The sequence below is a fragment of the Pongo abelii genome, chromosome 4 (assembly GCF_028885655.2).
Source record: "Pongo abelii isolate AG06213 chromosome 4, NHGRI_mPonAbe1-v2.0_pri, whole genome shotgun sequence".
NCBI classification, from domain to species: domain Eukaryota; kingdom Metazoa; phylum Chordata; class Mammalia; order Primates; family Hominidae; genus Pongo; species Pongo abelii.
Window position 1 is genome coordinate 11,118,644 of NC_071989.2, and position 20,595 is coordinate 11,139,238.

At 41.9% G+C, this 20,595-nt stretch overlaps 1 protein-coding gene across 5 annotated transcripts in view; it reads right to left on the reverse strand.

Annotated features, from left to right (window-relative positions):
- The window catches only part of CTNND2 (catenin delta 2), a 948,913-nt gene that overhangs the window by 33,413 nt on the left and 894,905 nt on the right, over positions 1-20,595 (reverse strand). For all 5 annotated transcript variants that reach the window (XM_024247287.3, XM_054555411.2, XM_054555413.2 and 2 more), the window contains 2 exons: positions 18,394-18,604; positions 13,605-13,689 (listed from right to left, as the gene is read on the reverse strand). In XM_024247287.3, coding sequence (XP_024103055.1) covers positions 13,605-13,689; positions 18,394-18,604 — 296 coding nt within the window. The remainder of the gene's footprint in view (positions 1-13,604; positions 13,690-18,393; positions 18,605-20,595) is intronic.

Consider the following 20,595-nt stretch of genomic DNA (forward strand, 5'->3'; position numbering starts at 1 on the left):
TATACTCATCACTGGTGAACAAATTCGATGTTTATGCTGGGTCTCAACTTCACGTTCTCTATATTCCAGTCTCCTTCAAAATGCTTCTGACAGGCCGGGCGCAGTGGCTAATGCCTGTAATCTCAGCACTTTGAGAGGCTGAGGTGGGCGGATCACCTGAGATCGGGAGTTTGAGATCAGCCTGAGCAACATGGAGAAACCCTGTCTCTACTAAAAATACAAAATCAGCTGGGCATGGTGGCACGTGCCTAGAATCTCAGCTACTTGGGAGGCTGAGGCAGGAGAATTGCTTGAACCGTTTCGTTTTTTCAGAGGTTGCAGTAAGCTGAGATCACGCCATTACACTCCAGCCTGGGCAACAAGAGCGAAACTCCTTCTCACACACAAAAACAAAAACAAAACAAAACAAAAATGCTTCTGACAATGTGAATGGAAGCAGAGTCATTGAAGATGCCCTCTGCTAGGCTTACACTCTGGGGTAGCTACACTGGTGCTTTTCTTCAATAAAAATTAGTAAGTAGCTAGCACCATGCTGGGCACAGGGCAAGAAAAGAGAAAGAGACTGGCATGGTTGTTGAGGGGAAGATGAAGGAGAAACAGGTGTTCAAAACATGATCACATCAATAGCCAGGCTGTAAGAGTCATGAAGGGAAAGTACAGGTTATTGGGAAGGACTGCTATTAGCCCTAGAGAGCTGGGGAAAGTCAGGGAGGTTTTCTGGAGGGAGTTATAGTTACACTGGGGCAGCAATAACCAGGCTTGGAGGGAGAGAAGGGGAGGCATTCCTGGGGGAGGAATTGACCTGTGCCCAGGCAATGCCAAGGCTCTGAGGTGGAAACAGCTTTGTGCCTGCAGAGGAAGAGCAAGGGGAAGCAAGAACAGTGTGGCTGAGGCAAAGCGATCGTAGGCAGGGCGGACGGAAGTCAGCATGGGGAGGTGAGCAGGACTTTGTGAGAAAATGGAAGGTATTGAAGAGTTTTAATCAGGAGAATGGCCAGGTCACATCGGGATGTTTAAAAGTATATTCTGAATGCTTAATGAAAAATAGACCGAAGATGGTAAAGTTGATTCCAGAAAACCAATTAGGCAGTAATATTATACCAGGACCAGGGACAGATGATGATGGAAGTAAGGATGGGAGACATAGTTGGGTATGGGAGATACCCATAAAAAAATAGAGTGGAGATAAGAAAGAAGGAAGTATTCGTTGGATAACTCTCAGATTTCTGAAAAGAACAACAAGGTGGGTTGGGTGCTATTTACTGAGATGGGCAACCACGGAAGAAGAATAGATTTGGGGAATATACTGAGAGCTAAGCACTGGATGTATGGACAGTTAGAGCTGATGAGCTATCTAAGTGCAGATGTCATGTGGGTAGTTGTATGGATAGGTTTAGTGTTCAACAGTGAAGACCAGATAGAGAAATAAATGTGGATACAAACTAGTCTTCAAATGCATTTAAAAACCATGGGAGCAGGGTGCAGCAAACCACCATGGCATGTGTATACCTATGTAACAAACCTGCATGTTCTGCACATGTATCCCAGAACTCAAAGTATAATTAAAAAACAATTGTCTTAAGATGGTAGTGGCTTGTGAAGGGATCTTGCCTATATGCTGTGAAGTTCTCATGAGACAGGTTCTATTAAAAACAAAAAACAAAAAACAAAAAACATGGGAGCAGATGAGATCATCTACATTAGCAGGTATAGGGTCTCAAACAAGGATGCTGCAGGGAAGACCAGGACCAGGGTGTTGGCAAAAAAAGACTGAGAAGGGGCGGCTTCCCACATAGAGAAAAATAAGAGTAGTGACAAAGCAGCCAGGGAGGAGGCTGTTTAACAGAGGAAGATGTGTCAGGGCCTCCCCAGTCCATGGCCTTTTCTTCCTGGATGCCCATCTAGACCACATGTCCCAGCCTCTCCTTGTGGCAGCCTTTCACACCCACGTGATGGATATCTAGCCAACGGAGGTGAGGCAGCGGGCATGTGTGTTGCCAGATACAGCTGCAAGCCTTACGGCGTGCCAGAGCGACAGATGGAAGGAGGAGTCTGGGTCCTGAGTGCCCACATGGAGAAGAACTGACCCATCTACTTGAACACCTGTCCAGGATGACTACAGAAGCAAGAAAATAAACTTTCGTGTAGTTGGATCATTAGATGTTTAGGTCTGCGTGTTACAGTGGGGAGCCCTCCCTAAGTCACACAGGCAATGAGACTTGTTGGACGCTGCAGTTAGGAGCCCTTTCCGTGGAGGCATGAGGACTGACTGCTAAGGGTTGATGAGTACAACAGAAAGTAAGAAAGGCACCATGAACGAACTCCAACCTTCCTAGAAACCTCATTGTGAAGGCTGGACCATGGGAGAGCAGAAAGTGAGAAGGCAGAAGATGCAGAAGGATGGGGAGAGGACATTTCTCAAACATTGTAAGATAGAAGAACGAAGAGCATATGTATCTCTAGGGGAAAAATGACCAGAGGGAGAGGATGAAGAAACAAGAGGAGGAAAGTGGACAGTATCAGGAGAAAATGACTTAACGAGAGGCCTGGACCATAAATAGGGAATAAATATAGATTTCTATTTTAAAATAGAACCCAATAAAAATAAGCATAAAGTGAAACAATCAAGAAATAATTGCTAAAATGCATGCCACTATGTAACTGGGGAAAGGTAACCCAATATGGATGTATCCACTTCAGAATTTCCAGAACCTAGAAGGGAGCAGATGATCTAGCAGGTACTCAGTAAATATGCATTGAACGTATGAATGAATGTAAGTTCCTAGGAGTGGCCATTTGCTAGTAGGATTGACAGGACTGCTCTAAGAGGAATCACATGGTATTAAGGAGAATAAGAAAATGGGGGTACTATCGCATAGACTGGCATAGAGAAACACCCAATTGCTGTATACTTTTATTTTATGCTACATATCTTACCAGCGGCCAATCTGTTATCTGGTTAAATGGAGCATTGGCGGTGAGGATGGCATGAACAGCTCTCTCAGAGCAGTTCATGGGAACTGTGAGTTCACCCAGCTTTAACCTCGGGAACTGCTGGCAGCCTGTCACGGGCATGTGGTTATGACAGGACACGTGGCAGCAACAACAAGCATCTGAGACAGGTCCACATTCTGTGACCTGACTTCTTCCTTTGGTTGTGGCTAATGCTCACATATTGTTCCAGCTACAAAACAGAGTCTGCAAATGTACAGTTCTCTTTCCATCGAACTGGCTGGCCTCCCTGCATAGGGCAAAGGAGTCATGGACTTGGGGCCGTTTTCAAGGTTGAAGCCAATTGGTAATTACTGTAGAAGTATTTCCAGTGAAATGACAGCACTCTGGGATCTCCCAAGAATGTGGCTTTTATAAAAACTGGGCACAGATACTCAAAAGGAGCATTGGTGCTCTTGCACACATAGCGTGGATGTCCAGGGAATGAACATCTCTGTAGCCTTTCTTCACTTTCGCACCCTGTAACAGAAACTCGGCTTTTCAGTTAAGCCCCTAGACAGGGAGACGTGGGTGGCCACTTGATTAAGAACTGGAAGTATTTACAAAGGCATGTCTCTAAAAGAAAAAGGCATGCCCTCCCTGGCTCTTTTCCATTCCAGTTGTTTGGAATGTGGGCAGAATGATAGCCAATGTGGATAATACAGATGAGGGCAACACTCCAGAGGTGATGAGCATGGAGTTAGGAGGAGCCAAACCCCTGGTTCTGGCAGGCGTTATATCAGACTTTGACCATTACACTCAGGCTTTTATGTGAGGGGGAGTGGGAGACTGAATAATGCTGCCTCCGCCATAGAAGATGTCACCAGCCTAATTCCCAGAACTGGTGAATATGCTACCTTAAATGGCCAAGGAACTTTGCAGATGTGATGAAGTTAAAGACCTTGAAAGGGAGAGCTCATTCTGAATATCCCAGTAGGCCCAATGTCATCTCAAGGGTTGTTCCTTCTAAGAGAGACTCGGGAGGTCACAGAGCAGGCAGTACGACAACGTAAGCAAAGAAATTTCAAAGATGCAGCACTGCTGCCTCTGACAGTGGAGAAGGAGGCCAGCAGCCAAGGAATGCAGGCAGCCTTTAGAAGCTGGAAAAGGCAAGGAAACAGATTCTCTAGAAAACTTGTAGATAATTAAATACTGGTGATAAGGTAGTATGCCAGGATGTTAATGTAATTTCCGTATTGTCTCTGTTCTGGCTAAGGTTCCAAGCAAGGCAAAGAATAACAGATGCCCCCTTGCCCCACTTTCTCGAAGTGTTAGACCTTCCACTCAGAGTTGCAAAAATGGTGGACACAATAGGGTTCTGCAGTATTAGCATATGACTCAACTCCAGATTATATAAGATTAGGCTGAGGGTGGAAACGGCTGGTGGTGAGAACTTCCTTGGAAGTAATCAATTGGTTGGGGATTCCTCAGCCTCCCTCTCCAGAAGCCCAGGGAGTGGACTATGTAAAGAGCTTCACCATGAGCTCCCTGAAGTTTGGGGGTGGTGGGCCTGGTGTCTTCAGTGGCATTAGCAGGGCGATACAGAGATTCAGTGCCAGAGGTGAACTGACCATGGAGCCATGAACTTTCACGCCCGCCCACCGCATGGGCCCCTTCCAGGGTCTGTACCTAATTTTATATTCATAAAGTGTACTCTTCTTCTTAAATAGGACTTCCAAAATGACAAAAGCTACAGGGGCACAAAATTTGTATCTTCCCTGGTCTGTGTGTAGTCTGAGGCCGACTGAGAATTCTAAGGCGGATGGCTGAGGAGGTCAGGCATCCCCAGTTGGGGGGTCCTTGGTTGCAGGGTGGTACTTCTGAGCAACCCACCCCACTGCCCCCATGAGAGATGGAGCTAGCCAGCAGACATCTTCCATGGGCAGAGTGTACCAGAGCCAGGATATAACCAAGATAGTCAGGTTCTGTTCTGTTCCCCTGAGTCTCCTTTCCCACTTAGCTCAACCTCGTTGGGAGGCATTGAGACAGGGGAAGCCACAGCTTATGAGAAGGGGAGGGAGAAGAGATGGAGCTGGGAAGAGAGAAGAAACTGATCACGCTGTCTCTTAAGCACACTGAGTTCTCGTAGATGTGATATCACCCAATCTACTGGATCCACCAGAAAACGAGGGAGTAAGTTTGAGTTAATTGCCCCAAAGTAAGTGAGAAGAATGGATGTAGATTTACATTAAACTTACTGAGTTTACTAGCACCTGATCTGGTCCTTTGATTCTGCCTTTTGTCTCTGGGGTATTTTTGTAGGGTTTGACTCAAAATGTTACGAGCGAAGCCTTGTGAAATGGTGGAATTATAGAGGAAGTGTTTAGTTTGGGTTCTGCTATATGGGATTTCCCCTGACTTGGGGATCTATCCCAGCAACAGCTGTAACTTAGTGACTTCTTGTTTAGCAACTGCCATGTGCATTGATTTCCACTTTTGTACAATTGATTTTTGCTTCTGTTCCCATTTGTGCCTTTGCTTTTGGACAGATATCATATGATGAGTGTCTGAGAATTGTCTCAGAGAGGTCAGGAGACCTCGTGAAGAAAGACCTTCTTTGTCAATACCAAACATCAACAAGTAAACGTCCAGATTTATGGAGGAGACAGTATGGTAGCTGAGTTTAACCTTAGCCTTTTTGTTTTCTACCCTTACTTGACATCAAGTGATTTAGAAAAGAAAGAACTTGAGGAGCTACAATTGCAAACCTTGTGGACACTAGCCTTGGGTTGTTTTAAAATCTGGCTGAAGTCCTTATGCTCTTCCAATAATCTGTTGTTGAAGAATTTTCCAGCACAGTAGGAAGATTAATAAATTCCCATTAAGCAATTTCCTTGATAAAATGACAGCTCTACATTTGGTAGTTTAATTTATTTCTATAGGGGATTTACTGCTTTTTCATCCCTATCTTAGATACCCAGAAAGTAGAATCTATTAATTCTCAAAACGGCAACATATTGGAAGACATATTAAAGCCCTTCAGTATTCCTCACCCTTCATACTGCAAAGCTTAAACAAAATTTTGAATTTTGACTATATTGTGTTTTTCCTCGACAATATTCAAAGTATCTTTCTAATTCTCACTGGAATCTGGTATTGTTTTTCAAATGTCCAGCAGATGAGGGTGATGGAGTAATGTTAAACATGAGAACATGACTTCAGTTTGCAGGGCCATGGCTACTGGCTCATCTATGTAGAGTGGTCAGTCTCCCACAAGCAAGCTGTGAAAGATGACAAAAGGCTGTATTCACTCCTTCATCCACTCTGATTTGGACATGTGAGGAAATCTACAGGCATTCCCTTATCCATCTATAATTACTTATTGATTTCTTGTTTTGTGAGTGCAATGGCCACAAGAGCCAATGAAATGAATCCAAGAGCGGTAAGGAAAGAGAGCCTGGTGTGAGACAGGCCATGAAGGGCATGACTCCACTCCCATCAAAGCTCATTCTTCACTTGCTGTGCAACCCGAGAGTCTATCTTCTCTGACAATAAAAGGAAGGACATTGAAAGATTAGTTTTATGTTTTCTTTCTCTCATCACGAAGGCAAAAGCGAATACAGTGTCTCTATTCAGAGAAATACGATCTTACTCCGTTTCAAGCACAGGCAGTTTGGCATTCTTCAAGACATGAGCTCACTGTGCAAGATAACAACATTGTGTGTGGGGTGGAGGGGGGCACAACCATAAAAACACCAGACCATCAATATTAGGAGGGAGAATTCATCTGGTTTCTAGCCCCACTGCTTGTCAACAAGAGGTTGGGTCTGACGTCTGATCTACCTGTGATTTGTTCCATACACTTAGGAACTATGTATTTTATTTATTTTTTATTTTTATTTTTTGAGACAGGGCCTCACTCTGTCACCCAGGCTGGAGTGCAGTGGCGTGATCTCTGCTCAATGCAGCCTCTACCTCTTGGGTTCAAGCGATTCTCCCACCTCTGCCTCCCGAGTAGCTGGGATTACAGGTGGATTGCACCGCCATGCCCGGCTAATTTTTGTATTTTTAGTAGAGATGGGGTTTTACCATGTTGGCCAGGCTGGTCTTGAACTCCTGACCTCAAGTGATCCACCTACCTTGGCCTCCCAAAGTGCTGGGATTACAGGCATGAGCCACCATGCCCCGCCTGAACTATGGATTTTAATTCATTCGGAGAGATACTGAGTGGATGCTGTTCTCTCTGAAGCACTTTGAGATTCTTAGAGCAAAATGAGCTTCAGGACCATAAACTGAACATTGGAAAAATCATCTACTACTTTAACAACAGGGTCTGCCCTGACCCTTTCCATAGTAACTTTGCAGGGTCTGTTTGAATGGCCTGGCTTGTCTTCCAGGCAAGCAGTCCATGGAGAGGCAAGGGCACGGAAGCATGCAGGTAGCATCCCCTCAATTCTGATCACCAGCTTTCAGCACCTAGCACTCTCTGTTGTAAACATGGGACTCTGTTTCCTATAGGAATATCGCTGGCAGGCAGAGCTGCGTGGGAGAAAGGAGAAAGACCGTGGGAAGCAGACACTGGATAGGCCTCTAGGGACTAGAGGAGACAGAGTAGAGAGACCAGGGGGAAAGGAGCTGTAAAAATGTAGGCAGAGGTGACTAGTGATGATGATGATGATGACAAAATGAAATCCTCGGATCCAAACCTTCAGCTGCCTGTGGACAGGATGGCAGAGACGGCACTTGCCAATCAAACAGCTTGGAAAAATGTTGTAGAATTAATGGCAGCAACTCCCATGGATATATTACTTTCCATTTTACAAAGCACTGTGATGACTGCTGTTCCATTTGAGACATCAGCAATCCACTGAGGCAAGTGTTATGGCTTTCCCATCATGGATGGGAAAACCAAGGGAGGGGGTGGGATTGAGGGAGAGATGCCATCAGTCTTCATGAAAGGCTACGAAGGTTCTTTGACGCAAAGGTCAAGGAAAGATACAGACTTGGATACACAAAGTGGAAGGAAGGCATCATGGCTACCCAGGCTTCCAAACCTCCAGAGATCTGAGGGCTTGTCCCGCTGCCTCCAGAGAACATGCTGCCAGGTACAAGAACAGCCAGAGACCATTTTAAGAGGTCATTTACTTTCCTGGCGGCTCTGCGTCAGGAATGGCTGCTCACCAGGTACAGATAACTGGCCGCCAAGCAACCCTAGTGCATCTGAAACCTGGTGAATCGGAGGGCTACTCATGGTGTTCCACCCCTCAGCAGAGGTGGCCAGAGGCCTGCCGGAAGTCAGTTCTTACACTGATGGGCAGAAGGTCTCAAGTCACCTGCCCAAGATCATGCTGCTGGTAAGAGGCAGGGCTGTGCTGTGGACCCCTGGCCACGCACTCTTTATATTTCACCAAATTGTAGGATGAGCCTTTCAGACACCAATGTGATCTCCAGTTTTATGAGTAGAAGTTGAGTGTCTCCCATCAGGAAAGCATAGTCTCTGTCTATTCTCCTCTGCTTCAAGCAAGCTTGGAGGAATACATTCATTTTGGGGTGCTATATTACCAAAGGATACCAACAAACTTACATGCATTTGGCAAAAAAGGATAGCATGGTGAAGGCTGTGGAAAGGCTGACATATTAGAATTTAGCATGTGATGGGATTCATGCTAACCCCAAATATGGCACCTTGGCATTTGGGAAAACAACAGAGGCAGAAAGATCTCTCTCACCTTCCCCTCACGCTTCTTCCCTTAAGCAGGTCATAAAACCCTCATTCGAGAGGTGCTTCCTTATACTGGAGCAAAGGAACATCCTTATCTCTGAACTCACAGGGGCCCACAGAGGAATCCGTAAGATCTCCTCGTTTATCAACATTAGATCATACTCTTTTGTCCTCCAATCAGACTTCTCCATGGGTGTCCACTCTCCATCAAACTTAAGCATAAAAATACACAAGTTTACCTGTGTACATTTGGGCCTTTATTTCCTTACAGAGGTTCTCATGTAATTAATTGGCATGTAATTATCTCATGTAATTTTCTAATTATATAGATAATTTTGTATGCTTTTCTCTTGTTACTATAATTTGTTTTTCATTATAGGGGCTTCTACCATGAACCTAGTGATGGGTGACGGAGGATATTTCTTTTCCTCCCCTACACATTTTAGACCTAGAAAAGAAATGACCTTTTAGATAAAGATGGCTAGCTTCAAATCCAGGAAGGCTATTGCAGAAAAGACAGATTAGACTTTTCCAGTACAGCTTTTAGAGGACAGAAGTTGCAAATAATGAGATTTTTGCTTAATACAAGTAAGAAGTTTTGGATGATTACAGTTACCCAAAAATGGGATAACATGCCTCATTAGGTTGTGATTACAGCTGACATGAAAGCCATTTGAGAAGAAAATGACTGCTGGAACGGTACTGCTTTTCTTCTCCTGCCACAAGCCTTTTGCAGGGGTTATGCTGCCCCTGTCCCCATCCTCCCTGGCAGGGGGCTGTGGCATATGGGACTGAGTTCTCACCCCGGGGTGTGAGCCTGAGACTGGCAACTTCTGTGCCACATGCCCTCCCCTCTTCCCTCTCTCACCCTATGGGCTGGAATGAGAAGTGGGCAGAGCCAGGATGCTTTGCTTACACAGGCAGGAATGATGTTTCTTTTGCAAGGCAGAGCAATGTGACAGGCATCAAGGTCACCTGCTGGCCTTGGGCCACCTGCCCGAGCACGTACAGCTCCATGAGAGGGAAAGGGATCCCTGTGTAGTCTCAGCTCCTATAGTTTTGGATCCCAACCAATGTAAGTACTTCTTGGAGATGTTGCGCAGATTATTAAGGTGTCATCTAATAAGAATTTATACATGATGATTTCTATAATCTTTTAATTCTATGTCCTCCCCCTCACCCATCTTCTTTCCTTCAAAACCAGCCATCCTGACAGTTCCCCAACCATAGTCAAACATAAGCACCCTATTATTTCAGTCACTCCATTTCTTTTTAAGTCCCAACGTTCTAAAGAGTCAAGAACTTTCCATCTCCTACTTCTCTTGTACCCTGACATCCAGTCTCTTCCTATGGCACATTGTCTTTTCCTTTAGAAAATATCCTCTGCAATGACACAGAACATCTAAGTTCTATTTGCGGTTATCTAAACTTAAAGACTGGGTTTAAAAGGGTGATGCATTCTTTAGCCTGCAAGTGATCACATTCTCCTACACCTGTTGATGTTCCATTAGGGCAAAATAACCCAGAAGACCAAGCTTCACAAAAGTCAAAGGTTCCGATGATACAAATGTACTTTGGTTCCAAATGCAGCATGAATCAAACATAGTTTTATATTAATCAATACACCCAGATAGAAGAATATTCTGATTTGAATCAGAATGTGTCTCTCTAGGTAACATAAAGTAGGTGAGCTAATGAAATGACATCCTGACCTCTGTACCTGGGTTCGACAAGAAAATGAGCATGACAGATGGCGCCAAATTCTGTTCCATGGACATGTAACTCTCAATCCAATTTCCATCTCTCCCCTCACACTTTCCCTTTTATCCAAATGTCCTTATCTCTTACCTCCTAATTATGCAAACTCCATAAATGCCTCTCAAGATTTGGTCTATAAGTTTCTTTCCCTTAATTCATACTTTAAAATCTGTAGTTTGTAATTCAGAGCTGAATGAAGTTGCCCATTATAGTTTCATATTTCATCTTTACCCCTAGTACCTCCTTCCCATATCTTATGTTTTCCTTTGGAACTCTTCCTTTGCTAAGCCCAGAATAGATGTTTAATAAATAGATTTGAAGCATGGATAATTAAAAGATATGGATCAGACATTTTTTCAATGATATGCAAATTGTCAGTGAAGAACAAAATAGAAATCTATTTCCCCACTGATTAAAAACAATTCACAAAGATGAATGAATTTGGTTTTCTCACAAAGGAGCTTTTCAAAAGGAAAGCTTTTTTGAATTTTGAGCTTTGCTATTAGCAGCACTTATGACACTGGGCACAAAGATCTTCCTTTCATTTCACAACTGCATAATTTGGTAATTATTAAGAACAGCTCTTTCTCGATATTTTTAAATCATGGGTCCACTAAAAACATCATCATTCATTTGTCCAGCCCATCCTTCTTGAATCTCTTCAAATGAAACATATTTTAAGCATCTTCAGCTCTTGAGTTTTAGCTCCATTAAATTCCTGTCAACACATTCTTTTTTTCATGGAAATAGACAGACAATTATGCTTTTTGAACTCTACTAACAACAATGAAAAACATTAAGACGGAAGACTCATATGACTATTCAAGAAAGAGCCTGGAGAGTGTCTAAAAGCTGCTTCCCTTCAATGCACAGAAGTATCAGAAGGTGTATTTCAGCAAACAGGAAACGTTCAGGATCTAAAGGAAAGGGGGTTTTATTTCAGGCAGTAATATTTCATTGAGCTTCTGGAGCCACTGATTCAGAATGGCCAGTTCGTTTCTAATTTATACCATGTTCCTCATTTCTGGCTGCCTATTTAGCCGAAGGACTCTTTCCTGGGCGAGACTTCATTTGCCTCCTGGAGGAATTCAAGAAGGAATTAACTAAGGAGGCTGGGATAGGAATTTCAAACAAAATAGAATGGAACCCAAAACATTGTAGATAAAAGGCTTATGCTAACCTATTATATAAAATGCTTCGGGAAGGACTTAACAGTTGTCCCTTGAGCCATATGGGTTTAACACTGTGTGGGTCCACTAATATGCAGATTCTTTTCAACCAAATGCAGATAAAAAATACAGTATTTGCGAGATGCAAAACCCATGTATAAGGAGGGCTGACTAATTTCCATAGGGCCTTGAATATTCTCGGATTTTGCTATCTGCGGCAGTCCTGGAACCAATCCCCTGTGTATACTAAGGGATGACTCTCATTGATCTAGAACTTCCACTTAATTTTGCATTCTGTTTCAACTTAAACACACTTCCTCTTAGGGAATAGGAAAATTTTGAAAGAGAAATATATAGGCTACACTTTATAAAACTTCAAGTGCAAAGTAATGAATAGTTAAGGGAAGTTAGAAAGGCCTTGGGGGAAATCTAGAAATAGACTCTAACTTAGTAGAGACAGCTATTAAATATCTTTTTCCCCCATTGCTTAGGAAAATAAAAATTTTCCCTCTGGCAAGATGGGTCTCATTGCCTTATGATGTGAGCCCCTTACTGTGGCCCCACGTCCCTGGCCAGTGAGTGGCCGGTGACCTGGGGGATGGGGGCTGTAGATGGGGATGGGGGCTGTAGATGGGGATGGAGGCAGCAATGATCTTGGCTTTCCCACTCCCTGCAAGTGGCCAGGAGGCTGCAGGTGGGTGCTGTGGGCAGTTGCTGATGGAAGCCCAGGTACCCTTCTGTAGTCCTGTTTGTGCTTCCTGAATCCCTGCATGGAGACCAATGCCTATGCCATTCTCCCTGCTTATTGGTGATGTCCTCTATTTTTTTTTTTTTTGAGACGGAGTCTTGCTCTGTTGCCCAGGCTACAGTCCAGTAGTGCGATCTCAGCTCACCTCAACCTCTGCCTCCCGGGTTCAAGTGATTCTCCCGCCTCAGCCTCCTGAGTAGCTGGGATTATAGGCGCCGCTACCACGCTGAGCTTTTTTTTTTTTTTTTTTTTTTTTTGTATTATTAGTAGAGACTGGGTTTCACCATGTTGGCCAGGCTGGTCTCAAACTCCTGACCTCAGGTGATCTGCCCACCTCAGCCTCCCAAAATGCTGGGATTGCAGGTGTGAGCCACTGCGCATGGCCTTCTACCCCTATTTGTTAACTCGAATTTAAACTCCCATGCTTGCTGGCCTTGTCACAATAAAACAACAACTTTTGGGAAATGTTAAAAAAAAAAAAAAAATTCTCCCCTCCTAATCAAAAAGGAAAAGTTAGGCATCCCTTATTGAGCAGATTTTGGAAATGAGGCCTTGAATAAAACTTTCTAGATGTGACTTTTTTCTCCAAGGCATTTTTGAGCCATGTTGCGGGTGAAGACTCTTTGGAGGTATGCGATATGAATTCCTGCCTGCCTTGTGAGAGGAACAAATGCCGAGCATCTTGGTGATCCACGTTTGTCACCGGGAGCACCGTCTTTTTCCTTCTGGCCAGTAACACCGTGAGGTGCTCAGGGGCTTAGTGACGTGGGCAGACAGTTGAGTCTCCTATTCAATGTTCCTAGTTTGCAGTGGTTCTTGATTTCCTGAATTATGTGCTCTGTTTCTCTCTTTCTATATATAAAGATATATATATATATATATCTTTCCATATATATATATATATATCTTTCCATATATATATATTTCCAAAATTACTTGTTAACATTTGTTGATTTTTTTTTCCCCAAAATCCCTCTGTCATTACTTGTTAGTCTACTGTAGAATACTGAAGCTCAGGAAAACGAGCTTATTTTCTTTTCTGTAAGATGATTTAGGGTAAGACCCTGTGAGCACGGGTCTGTCCAGTCCAGAAAGTTCATGGATCTTAGGAGCTACTCAGGGGACACATTGCCTCTTTTCTGGCTTCTTCACTGATTCTCGTTTCAGTTGTGTTTCAATGACTGAGGCTGTGGGAAAGTGCCCTCCACGTCTGTGACGCCTCTCAGGGCCCCGCGTTGAGTGTTTGGACTCACGGCCCAGGTGAAGCCAGCCTTACCTTTTTGTAGAGACTCCTCAGATCTCGGTACTGCCACATGCTGTTGAGGACCTGAGATGCGGCCTTGACCACTTTTGGAGAGTGTCTGATGAAGAAAAGACAGGAAAGGCAAGATGTGAGTGGGACAGCTGTGTCACATTTCTGTAATTCTTGTAGTATTTCAAACCTCTTCATTATTATTATATCTATTATGGTGATCTGTGATCAGTGCTCCCTGATGTTACTACTGCAATTGTTTTGGAGCACCATGAACTGTGCCCACCTAAGACAGCAACCGTAATCAATATATATTGTGTGTTCCGACTGGCCCTTCCTCCTCTCTCTCCTCAGGCCTCCCTCTTCCATAAGACAAAATAATGTGGAAATTAGGCCAATTAATAACCCTACAATGGCTCCCAAGTGTTCAAGTGAAGGAAAGAGTTGCACGCCTCTTACTTTAATCAAAAGCAAGAGATGATTAAGCTTAGTGAGGAAGGCATGCCACAACCCAAGATGGGCCAAAAGCTGGGCCTCTTGTGCCAAACAGTGAGCCAAGTTGTGAATGCAAAGGAAAAGTTCTTGAAGAAAATTAAAAGTGCTATCCCAGTGAACACACGAATAATAAGAAAGTAAAACAGGCTTATTGCTGATATGAAGAAAGTTTGAGTGGTTTGGATAAAAGATCATATCAACCACAACATTCCCTTCAGCTAAAACCCAATCCACAGCAAGGCCCTAACTCTTTTTTTTTTTTTTTGAGACTGAGTCTTGCTCTGTTGCCTAGGCTGGAGTGCAGTGGTGAGATCTTGGCTCACTGCAACCTCTGCCTCCCGGGTTCAAGCGATTTTCCTTCCTCAACCTCCTGAGTAGCTGGGATTACAGGTGTGTGCCACCACGTCCAGCTAATTTTTGTATTTTTAGTAGAGATGGGGTTTCACTATGTTGATCAGGCTGGTCTCGAACTCTTGACCTCATGATCCACCTGCCTCAGCCTACCAAAGTGCTGGGATTACAGGCGTGATCCACCGTGCCCAGCCAACTCTCTTAATTATATGATGGCTTGGTGAGGAGAAAAAAAGCTACAGGAGAAAAGTTTAAAGCTAGCAGAAGTTGATTCACGACTTTTAAGGAAAGAAGGTATTTCTATAATATAAACCAAAATATTTGTGTGATTTGCTTTATTGAGATATTTGCTTTATTGCAGTAGTGTGGAACCAAAACTACAATATCTCTAAGGTATGCCTGTAATTCCTTTGACTTAAAGACAGAGAATTTTAGATCTTTTCATGAATCCAGATGAAGCTGCATTTCATTCTCATATAATCGATGCTGAACAAAGATTAAATGTGATGTTTTGTTGTATTTTATCATTTAGCTAAATATTTGTTCATGACAATAGCCAAGCAACTCTAGAAAAACATATATTAATATTCAGGTCATGATAGTGTAGTTGAAATATAATTAGTATGCAAAAATGCTTCTGAGTAGAAACAAAAGTGTAGTTTTTGTTTCTATCTTTTGCATAGTTACAAAATCAAAAGAGACTGTGAATGTGTAACGAACAGCAGGTTTTAACCTCTCAATTAAAATGCCAATACATCACAGTGTTATACTAACATGTGAAGGTTAAAGAAACTTTGCTTTCTTTTTAGACTTTAATTTTGATGCATTCACTAGATGGATGCCATAGAAATTCCTACCTGAAAAACTCTTCTAAATATTGATTGAAGGGCTTGGACAATTGCGTGTTTCTAATGTGACAAGTGATTGTAACCCAAGCCACAATACACAGTTCTTTACTGACAGTAACAGTTAAGACTGTTAATAGCTTTTCCGTCTTATGACAAAATATAGTGACACATTCAACACTACTTCTCATATAACTGTTAAAATTGGGGAAAAAAGAAACAAATGTATTCTTGAGACAGATGAACATGATAGAATGTCCATAATTGATGTTTAAAATGATGATGTGAAAAGAATAAATAATTAATATTTCAAAATGGCGAGTATAAGACTACTGTAAGAGTTAATAACAATTACACAATTGGAGTTTGATCTTCACCAGAGCTGTCACGTCAGGGGTGGTGAGGACTTCAGTTGGTGCATTTCATTGTGGCTGTCAACATAGCTGTGCCAGCAGTGGGATCACAGAACACCAGCCCCTTGGTTGTGTCCGCCAGACGCTGTGAGTTGTGCAGTTCTGATAGACTGTGATTGGCAACTCGCCAATCTGACTCATTAACATCACTGCATATTTAAGCTTGTATATATATATATGTATGTATAAAGAACATGTATAAATACATAAAATAGAACATCATAGCAAGGCACGTTTCTTCCATCTGTGTTTTCCCATACTATCGCAAATAAAAATCAGGTTTGAACTGAACTTATTTCTAGAAATAAGTTTTTAAGGAATAATTTAGGGTGGGCAAATTAGCAATCATTTTATAAATAAGCTATGGTGTATTTGTACACCTACCGTTCCCAATTATTAAGTTATCCTCAGTTCCAAAAATTTGATTTTCAATAAAGAAATTCCATTTCCTTAAAATTTGTCTAGAAGTCTGTGGGAATCTCCATGCCTACTATTATAATAGAATTGAGTCAGAAATGGCGAGTTTCATGCTCAAATTTGGAGCAATTCTTCTGAATTCATTTTGTTTTAAGAGCAGTGAAAAGCAATAATAAAACTGAAGTGTAGGTAGGAGACGAGGATAAATGTAGTTATAAAAACCTTGTTTTGATCTCCAAATTAGTCAGTATATATATAAAAAAAGAGATAAACTACATGACAGAGTGAATGAGACTGACTAAGCGGGATAACTGTAACCAGGAAGATGCTTGATTCAATCCAATTTAACACTTCTTATTAAACTCGTAAATCCAGGCTGTTGGCATTGGAAAAAGAGATAAAGGAACAACAAGACAGAATGAGCGCCTATTCTATAAGTAAATTTTCAGCCAAATTAAAGGGCATTTATGAGATCATCTTTAGTGAAAAAAAATCTTCCCATTAACAATAATCAAGATTGGACCTGGCTTATCAGAACCTTAGCAACATGGATCTGTATTATTTCATAGATGGTTTCTTCAAGTGATTTGTAATATCATTTCATAGATGGTTTCTTCAAGTGATTTGTAAATTAGTTTCACCAAATAATTTTATTTGACCATAGGACTCAATAAAACTTTTTTTTCTCTTTAGGCCCATTTAGTGATGCTTATTGCGGTAGGAATGCTCATAAAGTTGGAGAGAATTAATATATGCCAAACCACTCCTCAAAGCTCTCTAACTGTATAATTCAGAGAAAATACTTTAATCTTTGAATGTCTCATGAATATAGACAAAAATATATCAGATTGTTTTGCAGACTATGGTTTCATTGTGTGTGTAGGTGTGTATGCTCAAAAAAGCATTACCATATTAAGCTCTTAATGCTCAAAACAGGTAAGCACTTCAATTAGAGATTCCAAAGGTCTACTGAAGCTAAATAAAGAAGAAAACCATATGGTTTCCTCCTACGTACGTAGTATAACACTTTATTGTAAGTACAATATCATAAGATATAGCTCAAGCCAACAATCTCCACTGCGCAATTATTATATGAGTCCAGTGGTGCTTTTCTACTTGATATGAGAAAACATTCAAATCCAAATGCAAAATTGTTGATTGAGCCTATTTGGAGGTCTCCGGGTGCTTAAACAGAAACTCTGAATCTTCTATAATACATTGGTACTATCCTGAATTAAGTGAAATAATGAGACAGAATTTCCAGAAAGTCTCAAAGTGCGTCACTCAAAGTGTTTAATAACAAAAGAAAAATTATTTAGCATTTACATGTAAAAGAATGGGGGGTGGGGGTGGCTTGGCAGGGAATGAAAAGTCAAGAAATAGACTTGATAACAAAATGTTCACCCTTTTAATCTTATTTAATTACATCGAGGGCCTTCCAAGAGGCAAAATTTAATTAAGGTTAGTGAAGGTTTCTGTAAAATTGACACCTTGCTGATATACTGATGCGCTGGCTTGTGAAGCTATTTTCTGACTGTATATAGTAAGATATTGTTGGTTCTTAAAAACTGGGAGGCATTCTTATTCAAGGAGGTGCAATTGCTTTAACACCAAGTCTCATCTCCTTTTGTTCTGTCTGCACGAAGGCCCTCCTTTCTCACCACTATCTGCACTGCCTGGGAAATTTCTACTCATTCTTTAAGATTTGATTATCACCTCTTCCAGCTAGCATATTGTGACAGCCTCTCCCTTAGGTTTAGATTGGAAAGTATAGGCATAGTGACTTGTTAAATTAAATATTTGCCCCACATCTCATAGCTTGTAAGGGAGGGTACTAGATGAGAACTGAGTTCTCTGATTCCATCACGCCCTGTCTCCTCCCCCATCCTTCCTGCACAGTGACTTGCTATGACTTGGTGGCTACTGTGATGTTGGTAAGGTGGACCTGACTTGGTTGCAGAGCTGAAGAGGCACAGAGCAGAAGGATGTAGAGACATCATCAACACACGGACTTCCCACCACAGAGGAACAACAACAAAATACCTTCATGTATCCAGGTTGAACTCGTGTCACTGCCATGTGGAAGGAGCACATGGGTGTGCTGGATCATCAAGTCCATTTTACCAACAGTAAGAGAGAAGACTGGAAACCATTTACCATTTTCCTTCTCTTGATTCTCAGAGACAAATGCTTTCCAGTGACAGTCATAGTACTACCCATCATCAGGAGTTGAAAGGCATATTCAGAACCAATTTTACCAGGACAGAGATATGGCGTCACCAGGTAACTTACTTATCTCCTTTGCTTTTGGAGATGCCGACCAACTTCTCGATGCCACCGGCATCCCGTAAGGCCTTGGCGTTCTCCATGTTCTTGGTAATCACTTCGTGCAGCGTGCAGCAGACGGCTGTCACTGTGTCATCCGACATGGCCTTGCTTGCAGTGTTGTTGCTGTTGTTCCCTCCTGGAAGCCTGTGGACTAGGTCTCGCATGGCGTATTTGCCTGGAAAAGAAAATAAAGAGAAGAGTTGAAAGGAGGTCAAGGTGAAGGCAGAGATACTGGCAGAGGTGGGTATGGGGGAGAAGAGAATACGAGAGGCCACGTTTATGCAAAATTGTTTGTTTCCCACCACTGAATGTTCTCTATTGGGTAGTTTTGGACACACCTACAGAGACAAACAGTCATTCCTCATGGCAGTGCATCCACTCTGCTGCTAGACTGACCTGGGATCAAATCACTGGCCAAGTGATTTCATGCCTCTGAAGCCTCAGTTTTTTCAATCTCTAAAGTAAGACAATAATGGTACCTGCCATACAAGGTTGCTATAAAGCATAAATGAGTGAATGTATGGAAATGAACAAGGACACAGGACTCAATGGGTATTAGCTATTATTATGTTCTTGTTTGATGTTTATAGAAGTCAAGAAAAATGTATGGGAATTCTAACATAACCCTCAAAAATACCTTAATGAAAGCTATGTTGGGACCTGTATTTTTTAAGAAGAGTCAAAGCAAAAATGTGTGGGGAACATGATCACATATGTGAGTACTGAGTTTTGATTCATTTAAAGCAAAGAGAAACACTGAAAGCAGGAGAGAGGTACTTGACAATCTATAACTATGTGTCCTCTGAACTACGGTAACCTGATGCTGTTTGTCTCTCTGATGGGATTTTATTGTGTAGTTCTACCAGGTAACACTTACTAATTTGGTGTGTTTTTGTGTGAAAAATATAATACAATCCAATTCTGCTTCCTTAATTCTCTTTAACATTATTAATCTTACTATTCCCAATGATAAAGGTACTTATAATGACATATTTATGGAGTACTTTTAGTTTACAAAGTACTTTAGGCATTACCAATAGCCCTGCAAGATAATTAATTTATCCCACCTGCAGCTTCCATTTCTGCTCCTTTAATTGACTTCTGGAAGTAAGTAAATGAGTGCCTGTAGCAAAGCTGGCTGTTCTCACATTTTTCAGATGGAATTGGCAAGTGCCCAAAGTTAGATCCCTTCCTTGTCTCCCATCCCCCAATTAGGCATATTTAGCTAGCTCCTAAAGGCTGTTTGAAATATTTCACCTCCATATACATATCTATAAATAATGTCTTCTTCTGCTATTTATTTCTCTGGTGTATGGTGCCTGGCAGCAGGAAGGGAACCTTGTGGGAGTAGGTGATGATATCTTAATTCCAGGCAGTGATACATAAAACACAGGCCCTTGTAATTTTGGTATCTGCTCTTATCCTATGTTTAGGTGGCTTATTTTAGCTTAGAGAGAAAATGCTGATACTTAAATTACTGAAATAGAAAAGTGTGTTCATTCACTTGATGATAGCTGAGGAAGTGTCTGACAAAAATGGTTTGCCTGCAAACCCCCAAATGTAGCATATTTATTTTCTAATGACAGCACCTAAAATAGTTTATCTATTTATCATTAAATCAGCCTTAACTCTGGTTAAGAGTTTACTTTTGTAGGGCTCAGCATGCTGGAGATTCTACCAGTTCATTAACCCCCACAAACCATTAGAAGACAAATTTGAGCTCCATAGACATGAAATGATCAATGTGTTCCTTTTTCCTTTTTCTTATAAGGAAAGTGATGAAGGAAGGGCAAAATAACTGAAAAAACACTCCAGTCATTGTATATACGGGGACATTTACACCCTTGACTGTCTATGGAGAACTGGTTTTGTGATCTTGGACACTGTCAAGGTTAAAACCAAAAATGAAGAGAGGGTAAGAATTTGGCTGTAGTACTTTTTAGTTTTGTTGGTATTATGATTTTGAAAATTATGTCAGATAAATATGAAGATGTAGTCTCATTCTCCATGGCTTTCCAGTCCTTGAGTCCTGATTAAGATGCGGGTCTCCCTGTAACGTTAGTTTATTTATAGATAATAAGTAGATGGCAGGGTACCCAACCCCTGCAGAGCAGCCTCTTCCACTCACCCCAATGTGCCATTCAAGTACTATCGTTTTCCACGTGC